At 59.5% G+C, this 10,637-nt stretch overlaps 5 protein-coding genes across 5 annotated transcripts; 2 read left to right on the top strand and 3 right to left on the bottom strand.

Moving 5' to 3' along the window:
- Positions 1–687: 687 nt before the first annotated feature.
- A1Q1_02986 (histone H1) lies at positions 688–1,751 on the top strand (the record flags this gene model as incomplete). Its single annotated transcript, XM_014324215.1, has 3 exons — positions 688–765; positions 1,289–1,649; positions 1,687–1,751. 3 exons carry the CDS (start codon positions 688–690, stop codon positions 1,749–1,751), a joined length of 504 nt encoding a protein of 167 aa, XP_014179690.1.
- An 860-nt stretch (positions 1,752–2,611) lies between these two features.
- A1Q1_02985 (uncharacterized protein) lies at positions 2,612–4,497 on the bottom strand (the record flags this gene model as incomplete). Its single annotated transcript, XM_014324214.1, has 6 exons — positions 2,612–2,823; positions 3,032–4,087; positions 4,140–4,175; positions 4,236–4,245; positions 4,340–4,396; positions 4,492–4,497. 6 exons carry the CDS (start codon positions 4,495–4,497, stop codon positions 2,612–2,614), a joined length of 1,377 nt encoding a protein of 458 aa, XP_014179689.1.
- A 229-nt stretch (positions 4,498–4,726) lies between these two features.
- A1Q1_02984 (RNA splicing factor PRP9) lies at positions 4,727–6,382 on the top strand (the record flags this gene model as incomplete). The annotated part of the gene is made up of 4 exons (XM_014324213.1): positions 4,727–4,822; positions 4,869–5,190; positions 5,286–5,416; positions 5,462–6,382. 4 exons carry the CDS (start codon positions 4,727–4,729, stop codon positions 6,380–6,382), a joined length of 1,470 nt encoding a protein of 489 aa, XP_014179688.1.
- Positions 6,383–6,500: 118 nt separating this feature from the next.
- A1Q1_02983 (WD-repeat protein) lies at positions 6,501–8,387 on the bottom strand (the record flags this gene model as incomplete). The annotated part of the gene is made up of 3 exons (XM_014324212.1): positions 6,501–7,841; positions 7,897–7,960; positions 8,008–8,387. The coding sequence occupies 3 exons, from the start codon at positions 8,385–8,387 to the stop codon at positions 6,501–6,503; spliced, it is 1,785 nt and encodes a 594-aa protein (XP_014179687.1).
- A 246-nt stretch (positions 8,388–8,633) lies between these two features.
- Positions 8,634–10,630, bottom strand: A1Q1_02982 (cytoplasm protein; the record flags this gene model as incomplete). Its single annotated transcript, XM_014324211.1, has 3 exons — positions 8,634–9,727; positions 9,777–10,252; positions 10,296–10,630. The coding sequence occupies 3 exons, from the start codon at positions 10,628–10,630 to the stop codon at positions 8,634–8,636; spliced, it is 1,905 nt and encodes a 634-aa protein (XP_014179686.1).
- Positions 10,631–10,637: the final 7 nt, after the last annotated feature.

Raw genomic sequence — 10,637 nt, 5'->3', positions numbered from 1 at the left:
CTGTTACTCTTCTGCGGTGGAGCGTGAATCACGCTGTGAATGCGCCGGGACGGGGGTCACCCCTAGTCACGACCTTGCGCAGAGCGGCATGAGCTAACGTGCTGCAGAACCGAGCAGAGGGGCAGGAGCCAAGGAGGCGTCGGCGACAAGGCCCACGGCGAGCCGGCGTTTCGCGAGGATCACTTTATCACGTGACCCAGATGATGATCGGTCCATTTCACCTCAACGTTGGCTGTGCATGCATATGATCTTGAACATCAGCGGATGGATTGGTGACAGATGCATGCGCACACCAAGTTTGGAATGCATAGGAGCAGAATTGCAGGTGTAACAATCGGTCGAAGGAAGAGGGGGTCGAAAACGGAATCATAAACAGCAGTGGTCTCTCCTCGGGGCGTTCCTCACAAATAGTCACGCCTCCCTCCCCCTCCGTCTTGTTGTCCACTCTCTCCCAACTCAACTCTCCAACTCACACACTTGCTCGCATCCACCGCAACCGCGACAGTGAGTACCAGTGGCGGCCTCGCCAGGTCGGACCACGTCCCCAGCAGTGTCTGGCAGTGCACTGGTGACCGATAGCTGACGCTCGCGCCCCGTCGAACCTTGTCATCGTCATCGCCCCACCTGCTGCGTCTTGACACCTTTGCCGTCCGTTCGCTCCAACAGTCTGCACACAACTCTACAACAATGGCTCCCGTCAAGAAGGCTACCGGCACGACCGCCAAGAAGGCGTCGTCGCACCCTACTTTCCTCGACATGATCCAGGTCAGTTCTCATTTCCATCCCAGATCCCACGCCACCGGGGAAGCTGGGCGACCCCACCAAGCAACCGCAACAAGTGTGACACTTTCGCACTCCGCGCAAGCGTGAGCGACCGAGTTGGAGCCTGGATGGCCTACTGGCCGCTGTGCATGCGTTACGGAGTGCTCTGCATGCTGCATGCTGTTGTGTTGGAGGTGTGCCGACATCATCGGCTGTGCGGCTCCCACGCTGCCCCAGACCGCGGAAAGGCTGGACCGCCCCCGATGGTTGACTCAACCGTCCTTTCGGCGCTAGAGCACCAGCGATCCGCCCTTTGACTCGTCACTCCACATGCCTGCGGATGCGCCGTATCGCCGCGCCTGTGCGACGCATGAAGTGTCCACCTTCGATGCATCGGTCGCGGCGATCCATGGCCTGGCCGGACTCAATTGCCGTTTTCGGACATTCCGCCCACCGCTCCCGGTCGCTGGTCGCTTTGCTACCATCATGATTCTCGCCGCTGCTAACAGTTGCTGACTCGTCGCAGGAGGCTATCCTTGCCCACCCCGAGGACGCTCGCTCTGGTGTCTCTCGCCCCACCATCAAGAAGTTCCTTGCCACGAAGTACAACATTGACCTCTCGTCGGCCTCGAACATCAACAACCTCTCCAACGCCATCAAGCGCGGAGCCGACAAGGGCGTCCTTCTCCTCCCCAAGGGTGTCTCGGGCAAGATCAAGGTCGCTGCCAAGGCCAAGAAGGCTGCCGGCAAGGAGAACGAGGCTCCCAAGAAGGAGGCCAAGAAGCCCGCGGCTAAGAAGCCTGCTGCTAAGAAGGCCGCTCCTAAGAAGACTGCTACCAAGGCCACGACCAAGAAGGCCACCACCACCACCAAGAAGACCGCTGCCAGTGAGTTGCCTTAGCTGCTGCCCTAACTGACAATCAGCCAAGGCCAAGGCTCCCGCTAAGAAGGCTGCCACGACCAAGAAGACCGCTGCCGCGAAGAAGTAAACGTTCCATTCGTTTCCTTTCTTTCTGTGTTCTTGCTCTCGCACCGGGCCTAGGGCTGTAACTGTAACAATCGCAAGTCTGTTGTGTTCTCCTTGTTTCCTCGTTTTCCGCCCCTAGTGCCATTCGGTTTTGGTCCTTTGTTGGTCCTCTCTTCGCCCTCCCTTCGCTTTCTTTCGCCCCATGATTCTTGCAAACGAGTCATGATAGTTAGTTTACCACACTTTTCGTTTTCGATCCTCCTTTGACATACGACGTGCATGCGCGGGCTCTTTGAGCTGGCTGCAACTGGATGCATGGAAATTTGCCTGATACCCGGCAGCGTGCGGCGAGCGAAGCGAGCCAGCGAGCTGACACTGTCGACTGCGACAGAGCTGACCAGTGCCACGTAAGCAGCAATGCAGGTTTTCACGATCAGCATCGAGCACACGAGTGTTTGTGATCCCCTTCTGATTCGCGACTGGGGGTAGGTTCGTATCGCAGTCGGGATCTGGCTGGGGCTGGGGATCAATCGGAAGGTGGGTCTGATACCCACGCATGCACTGGCGCACTGGCGCACTTGGGTGGCGGATCGGATATTTCCAAGGCAAACAAACCGATCCCTGTGAGCCGGTTCGGCTGCGCCACCCCCGGCAGGCAGTGGCCGAGAAGCCTGAGACAAGATCAGATCACAAGCCTGGAGCACTGGAGCAAGGTACGTTCATCTAGCAAAAATTGCCGAATCTGGCAAGTCGGGGCGGAGCTGTTAAGGTCTGGGAGGTCTAGAAGGGCGAGAATAGCTGTGCCACAGTGGAAAAGGAGGGGTTGATTAGAGTTGTACAATTAGGGAGTGACGAGGCTCCATTAGATGTCACGTGATGAGACTAAGAATGAACTGCTGATCTGATCTCCTCCTTGGATTGGTTGGCATGTGGCAATGGGCGAAGAGGCTTGAAGCTACGCCCGTACGCCTCAGGCTGGGGCTGGGCTCTGAGCTTGGACGCGGGTGTCATCCTGCTATCCGTCGGATGACAATGGCCAGCAGGAGAGCGGATCGAGTCCCGTTTGATCGTCTGCACACGGACATCGACGCCCGCTATCGTCAGGCTGCAGCCAGCACACACAGACAGCCAAGTGTTACACTCTGCATAAGCATACAGTCTACAGATTCCCTCGCACACAGGACAAGTAGTGCTGATAGGGACGTGATATATTTTGTGTGTTGCGCACCATTTGGCAGCGCGATTAGCTGAGATCTGTACGGAGTCAGCTATAGTGCGCACAACCAGATAGCTGGTACTCACCCTGAATGTTCATGGGCATCTCGTCGATCTGGGTCGCGTAGTACACCTCGATGTCGCGGAGGATGTGGACGTCCTCGACGGTGACAAAGTTGATGGCGACACCCTTGCGTCCGAAACGGCCCGAGCGACCGATACGGTGCAGGTAGTTCTCACGGTTGTTGGGGAGGTCGTAGTTGATGACGAGCGAGACCTGCTGGACGTCGATACCACGGGCCCACACGTCGGTCGTGATGAGCACGCGGCTCTGGCCCGAGCGGAACTCGGCCATGATCGCGTCGCGCTCCTTCTGCACCATCTCGCCGTGCATCGACGACACGGTGAAGTTGGCCTCGCGCATCTTCTCCGTGAGCCAGTCGACCTTGCGGCGCGTGTTGCAGAAGATGACGGCCTGGGTGATCGTGAGCGTGTCGTAGAGGTCGCACAGCGTGTCGAACTTCCAGTCCTCCTTCTCGACCGCCACGAAGAACTGCTTGATGCCCTCGAGCGTGAGCTCGTCACGCTTGACAAGGATGCGGACGGGCTCGGTCATGAACTTGGTCGTCATCTCGAGCACGTCGTGCGGCAGCGTCGCGCTCACGACCACAACCTGCGTCGCGGGCGGCAGGTAGCGGTAAATGTCGTAGATCTGGTCCTTGAATCCCTTGTTCAGCAGCTCGTCTGCCTCGTCCAGAATCAGCATCTTGATGTCCTTCGTGCGCAGGTTTCGGCGGCGGATCATGTCGAACACACGTCCCGGCGTTCCCGTCACAATCTGCTGGCCAGCCTCGAGCTTGCGAATGTCCTCGCCGACAGACGTGCCTCCGATACAGGCGTGGCACGACACGTTCATGTAGTCGCCGAGCGCGAGCGCAACCGTCTGGATCTGAACAGCCAGCTCACGCGTCGGAGACAGAATCAGAGCCTGCGTGTCACGGTTGTTCAGGTCGAGCGACTGCAGCGCAGAGATCGAGAACGTCGCCGTCTTACCCGTACCGGACTGGGCCTGGGCGATGACATCTCGGCCGCGGATGATCGGCAGGATCGCACGCTGCTGGATCGCCGACGGCTTCTCGAAGTCTGACTGTTAGTTTACATGGGCTGATTCGCAACTCACTGTAGGCGTAGATACCACGGAGGAGGTCTTCACGGAGTTTGAGGGCTTCGACTGTAGCGCGGACGTCAGCAATCTCGTAAACAATAACAAATGCAGGTGCTCGGTACTCACACGTAGGGGCCTGTATTCGGAAGGAGCAAAAAGCGCCAGGTCAATGTACGCTCTCACTCCCTCCGCAACGCTGCCATGCACCCTGGCCAGCTGGGAATACGTACAACTTGGACAGTCTCAGAGGACTCGAACACGAGCTTATCGTCTCCCCTGGAGGTTAGCTAGAGTTCGGCCACCGAGGAGCTCACGGGTTAAGCTGCGAAGCGGAGGGTTCGCGTGAGCACGGGCTACACAGTCAGCGGTTCTCTGCACTTACAGCCATTTTCGATGATGCTTCGGATGTCGAGATCAACGAGGTCGATGGTGAGCACTGTAGCGGACGTAGTGGCCACCGTACTGAACTGGCGGTGGAGGCTTGAAATCAGTGGCTAACGCCGTATCTCCGTGCGGTGGCAATCGGCGTTCAGCGAAGATCGATCACTACGTACCCGCTGGTTGTTATTCCATTTCGAGATTCCGGACGCACCACCCAGACCCAAAATCAGCTCGCCATGGACTCGATCTTCGAGACGCAGCGCGCCACCCACGAGGAGATTGAGCGGTATGAGCAGGCGCTCGCCGACGTTCTCATGCAGAACCCGACGGCGGTGAGTACGCAAAAGCTACACTGTGTGGGACTGAGCTGACGACCAGCAACGTAACATCACGCGGAGAGATCGGAAGGCGGCCGACATTCTGGACCGCATCGGCGAGCTGCGGCACAACCTCGTGCTCATGTATGAGGACATCCCTGGTCTGCGGCCGACGGAGTTGTCCGCCCTGACGGCGCCGGCAAAGGGGGAGGGTGACGAGCTCGCCGAGTTCTACAGCCGGTTCGAGAAGATCAAGGACTTCCACAGGAAGAACACGAACATCAACGCTCGACAGCTTATCAACGAGATCGAGGACATGGTTAACAGCGATGGCCTCGAGAAGGTTCAGGTCGAAGGCGAGGAGGAGCCCATCATCGTCGATCGTGAGTTTGCTTGTCCAAGGTAGAAACTGACAGCAGCGCTGGACAACGTGTTCTCAGGCGAGGAGGCGTACGGACGGCATCTGGATCTATACCAGCCGCACACGATGTATTTGAACCTGAAGGGAAGCTCGCGCCTGTCGTACGTGGCGTACCTCGACATGCTGCGACACGGACGAGTGGAGCGGACGCTGGATCTGCGGGAGAAGGGTCACCCAGACTACCTCCAGTGAGTTGTCTCGAGCCGTCACTAGCTAACCTCAGGTACGTTCAGACGATTTACAACTACCTTGTGTCGTTCTTCGACCGTGCGCTTCCCCTGATCGACATTCACAAGAAGCTGAAGGAGGACGACGCCGAATTTGAGAAGTTGTGGGCCGCCGGCGAGATCGAAGGATGGACAGAAGGCAAGGCGAACGGCGGTGTGCTGAACAAGGAGGGCATCTGGTGCCCCTACTGTCAGAAGCGCTACTCGAAGCAGACGGTGTATGACGCGCACCTGAAATCGGACAAACACAAGAAGAAGGAGGCTGCTGGCAAGGCTGTGCCCGAGTCCGAGGCTTCTGGTGCTGCTGAGTCCTCCACGAGCAAGGACAAGTACAAGCAGCCGGCGCGGTACACCTTCCTGGTGACGTCGCTGCTCAAGGTGGACCCGATCCCGAAGATTCTGGCCGACAGCCGAGTGGAGGTCGAGCGTCGCGCGGCGCTGACGGCGAGGGAGCGCGAGGCAGAGCTCGAGGAGCAGGAGGAGGCCGTCCCGCCCCCGGCAGAGATCACGAGTGCGCTGGAAGAGGAGGATGAAGACGACGACGAGCGGATTTACAACCCGCTCAAGCTCCCGCTCGGTTGGGACGGCAAGCCGATCCCCTACTGGCTGTACAAGCTGCACGGACTGGGTGTCGAGTTCAAGTGCGAGATCTGCTCCGACTATGTATACATGGGCCGCAAGGCTTTCGACCGGCACTTCCAGGAGTCGCGCCATGCGTTCGGTATGCGCGCCCTCGGACTGCCGAACACGAAGCATTTCCACGAGATCACAAAGATTCAGGACGCGCTTGCGCTTGCGGACAAGCTCAAGCGCGAGGGAAGACAGGAGCTCATCCAGATGGAGAAGGCGGAGGAGTTCGAGGACGCAGACGGAAATGTCTACGACAAGAAGACGTACGAGGACCTCAAGCGCCAGGGCCTGCTCTAGGCGCCGTAGCCGCTGTAATTCTAGCACATAGAGTCATGATGCATCTACATATCATGAATACCCAGTTAAAGACTCCTCGCTATGGTTTTAATGTTATGGTTGACTGCTGCAGTCTAGTCTAGGCGGCAGCCTCAATGGTCCAGGTGCGTACGCAGGCATCGGCGCCAGACGAGATGACCTCGTTGTCGCTGCGCCAGGAGACGCCAGCGACACCTCCGGGGTGCGCGTTCTTGATGGCAATGTTGCGGATCACCTTCTCCGGGTTCCAGATGTAGATGCTCTCGTCGGCTCCGCCGGACACGAGCTTGTTGGCAGCGTTGAACGCGAGGCTGGCGACACGGCCAGTGTGGAACGTCCAGCGGCTCGAGACGAGGACCTTGTCGCTCTTGGCGTCGATGAGCACGATACGGCCTTGGATGTCACCCGCGGCGAGGAGAGATCCGTCCGCCGAGAAGGCCAGCGCGGAGATCTCGCCCTTGTTGTCCTCGAACGAAGCGCGCTCAGTCGCCTTGCCGCCAGAAACAGTGTAGATCGTCACCTTTTTGCCCGAACCGACAGCGACGAGGTCCTCGCTTCCGGAGTGCGCAGCCACAGCGGAACCAGCATCAGAGAGCAGCGTGCTCGAGCTTCCGCCGCTGACAAGCTCGAGACCAGCATCAGAGATGACGTACGCACCGTTCGGCGTCGCGGCAATGCCCCCCGGTTGCGCCTTGGCGGGGACAGAGGTGGTGGCGAACTCGGCGCCCTTGATCGCGGCAATCTTGTCGTCCCAAGCGGCAGAGTAGACGGTGCCCTTTCCGTCCGGAGCGAGGCCGACGATCTGTCCCGAGTGTCCCTGGCCCTCGACATTCTCACAAGCTCCGGCGTCCGAGAATGCCTTGAGGCCTCCGTCGAACGAACCCGTGTAGAACGTCTTCTCCGACAGCGCAGAGGCAGTGACGGCCCTCGTGGGCCCGTAGAGCTTCTTCCAGCTACCTCCCTCGCGCACGTCGAACACGTTGAGGACACCGTTGCAGCTCGCGCTGACGACAGTGTTCGGGTCGGCCCAGACAACACCGTTCTGCTGGTCCTCGACCGCATCGCCAACAGCCCACTGCGTCGACTTCTGAGCGGCCGCAGCGTCCCAGAGAGCAACGACACCGTCGGCGCCGGCAGTGACGAGGCGGGTGCTGTCTGGAGCCCACGAGAGGGCCATGAGCGACCGTCCGTCTGTGCCGTCCGCGTCCTTCAGAACCGTGCCGTCCTTACCGTCGTAGATGAAGAGCTTGCCGTCGGAGCCGACCGAGGCGAAAACGCTTCCGTCAGGGGCGTACTGCACATCACGGACGAAACGCGTGTGCGTGCTGATGATCTTGTCGTACTTGAACGGCACGGCGGTGTGCAGCACGATCGAGTTGTCGTCCGAGCCGGAGACGGCGCGGAACGGACGCTGGTGACGAACGCTGAGAGCAGTGATCGGCTGAGTGTCAGCTGCGACAAGTTTCAGATGCTGCTGTTCAGAAGGAAGAACGTACCTTGGCATGGCCAGTGATCTCACCACAGCTGCTTCCTGAGTCAATGAAGAATGCAGCACCGAACCTGTCGTCAGCTGAACGGCATAGCCCTGGAAGCTCTAATAGACTCACTTGTCCTTTCCCTCTCCTCCGACAATAATGCGCTTGCTCTCGCTGTCCCATGCGAGGTCGTTGATGCGACCAGCGAGCGGGCGGATCGCGAGCTTGAGGATGTTCTCTTCCGGGTTCGTCGTGTCCCAGATGCGGACATTACCGGCGACGTCACCTGAAGCGGCGTAGTATCCGCTGGGAGAGAAACGAGCGACGGTAGCCGTTTGCGCGTGCTGCGTGTAAGCGTGCGCGTTGGCGGGGTCGTGGATGTCGCGGATGATGACGGCACGGCCGTTCGTGTAGATGAGCTTCTTGCCCTCGGGGTCGACGCCGAGCTTGGTCGACTCGGACCGCGCAGTGTACGGGTTGCACGCGTACAGAGGGCCGGGCTTGTAGGACATCGTGCTTGAGTTGTTAGTGAGGAAGATGAGCTGGCCGGAATGTCAAGAATCGGACAACCCGGATGGACGCGTGGTTGCGTCACTGCCTCGTGGCGCGCTGCGCGCGGCGATGCGATCGTCCCTGAATCGGGACCTGCCCAGCTAGTAATCGCAAGATCTGGCGGCGTGTGTTGTGTGGTTGCGTAGTGCACAGTGCATGGTCTAGACTCTATGGATGGCTACAGTGGGTGATGAACAAGCATGCGTCTACTTCTTCCCGAAGCGCGCCTCGGCAGCGCGCGCTCTCCGCTCGCGCTCTATCTGCATCCTCATCTCGGGACTGAGGCCAGCGAGACCGCCCTCAGCTCCTCTTCCTCCGAGCTTCTGCGGTCCAGCGGACGGCAGCCCGAGCCCACCGAAAGCACCCTTCGGTTGAGCAGCAGCCTGGGCGGCAGCCTCAGCTTTCTCGCGCTCCTCCTCCTCGGCAGCTGCCTCGGCACGCGCCTTCTCCTTCTCGCGCATCTTGTCGCGAAGTCCGCGGCGACGCTCAGCCTTCTTCGCACCCTGCTCCGCTGCGGCCTCCTCAGACAGACCGGAGGGAACGTGAGCGCCCTGCCAATCCCACATTGTCGGATTGTCGTAAGCGACCAGGCGGAAGACATTGCGCACGCCCTTTGTCTGCGCCATGTCGTACGCCCGCTTGTTACCGTCGATCGGAGCGGCGGGATCGAGCTTGCCGTCGGTCAGCAGGTAGCGGACGATGTCCTCCTGCCCGTCTGCAGCAGCCTGACCCAGAGCCGCCGGGGTGATTTCGGACCTGTACTTCTCCACGAAGGAGCGTAGGGCATCGAGTCGACCCTTCTTGATCATATCCGCCAGTCGACGCTGTCGGTCCAGCTTCGCTTCCTCCTCAGGCGAGAGTTTAGATGCTGCCGGAACGGGCGCGGGCGCAGGAGCGGCAGGCTTCGCGGCGACAGCCTGCTTCTTCGGCTGGAGCGATGCCATGTACGCATCATCCTGCGCTTGCAGCGCCTCCTCGGAGAGATGCGAAATTTTCAGCTTCGTGAGTTCATGCCAACAACGGAGGAGCTCCTGCTGCGTCGGCCGTCGGGTCGGGAACGGGAAGCTGCGGATGCGGTCGTCCGACTTGTCGAGGACAGCGCCGTCGTAGCCCCAGAAGGACTTCTTGCCGTGCGTGCTCGCGTGGATGAAGATACGCTCAGATAGATTCAGATCCTCCTCCCACTCGGAGAGCAGCTCTCGGATCTCATCTTGCAATGCCTGTTCACCATAGCGACGGAGCATGGCACCTGCCGACACGGCCTTCGACTTTGCGTTGTCGTTGAGACCTTGAGAACCACCTTGCTTCTTACGGGCTGAGGATTAGCTTACTTTATCGGAACAACTCACTTGTATACCGGTGGAAGGTCTTGTGCTTCAATACGCGCACCTCGCCGGCGCCCTTCACGGCTTGAGGCTCATTCTTGCCCTTCGGGCGCAGCGAAATGACCATTCCTGCAAAGTGACCACCTGCCACCATAAGAAGCGTTATCCGTCGCTCTTCCTCATCGGGCGTCGGCGGCGCAAGCTGAAGGCGCTTCAGCTCTGAGAGGTAGTCGCCGGCAGTCTGGAAGGATGGCAGGAGTGCTCGGTGGACTCCGAACTGGGTGTTGGTGGGGACAGACAGAGACGGAGGAGCATCGGGAGCAGTGAACCAGATGACAGCTGTCCTCAGCTGTGCTCGACGCTGCAGTTCCGCGATCTCTGCTTCCTCGTCGGAGTCCACATCGTTCTTGTCATTGTCCTTAATCTGCGTTTTCTTCAGGAGCTTCGTGATCCTCGACCGTGAGCTACTCGTGGAAGCAGACGATGCAGATCCAGAGATGCTGGACACACCTGAGCTGTCAGTTCTCCTCTAGCCAAGCTGACTCACCCTCAACCATGTTCTCCCACTCATCGGCGGTGACGATCTTTTGGCCACCGACCTTGGCCTTAGCATTGTAACGGTGCCAGTCGGACTTGAAGTGGGCGCGCTGATCGTCCGGTGTGTCGAAGGAAGCTCCCGGGCATGTCTGACATCCAAGGCCGGTCGAAGCTGTTGTTGTCGGCTCCTGTTCCGGGACAGGCTCTATTTGCTGAGCGTCGTTGTGTGTTTGCTGGGAGAGGGTCTGAGCCTGGATGGATCGGACGGTGAGGGCATCAAGCAGCGGCGGGGGTATCGAATAAACACTGATGGGGCGGGAAAGGACGTTCGTTGCCGCCATACTTGCT

Source organism: Trichosporon asahii (genome assembly GCF_000293215.1).
Source record: "Trichosporon asahii var. asahii CBS 2479 unplaced genomic scaffold scaffold00051, whole genome shotgun sequence".
Classification (NCBI taxonomy): Eukaryota; Fungi; Basidiomycota; class Tremellomycetes; order Trichosporonales; family Trichosporonaceae; genus Trichosporon; species Trichosporon asahii.
This window is presented reverse-complemented; position numbering and strand designations above follow the sequence as displayed.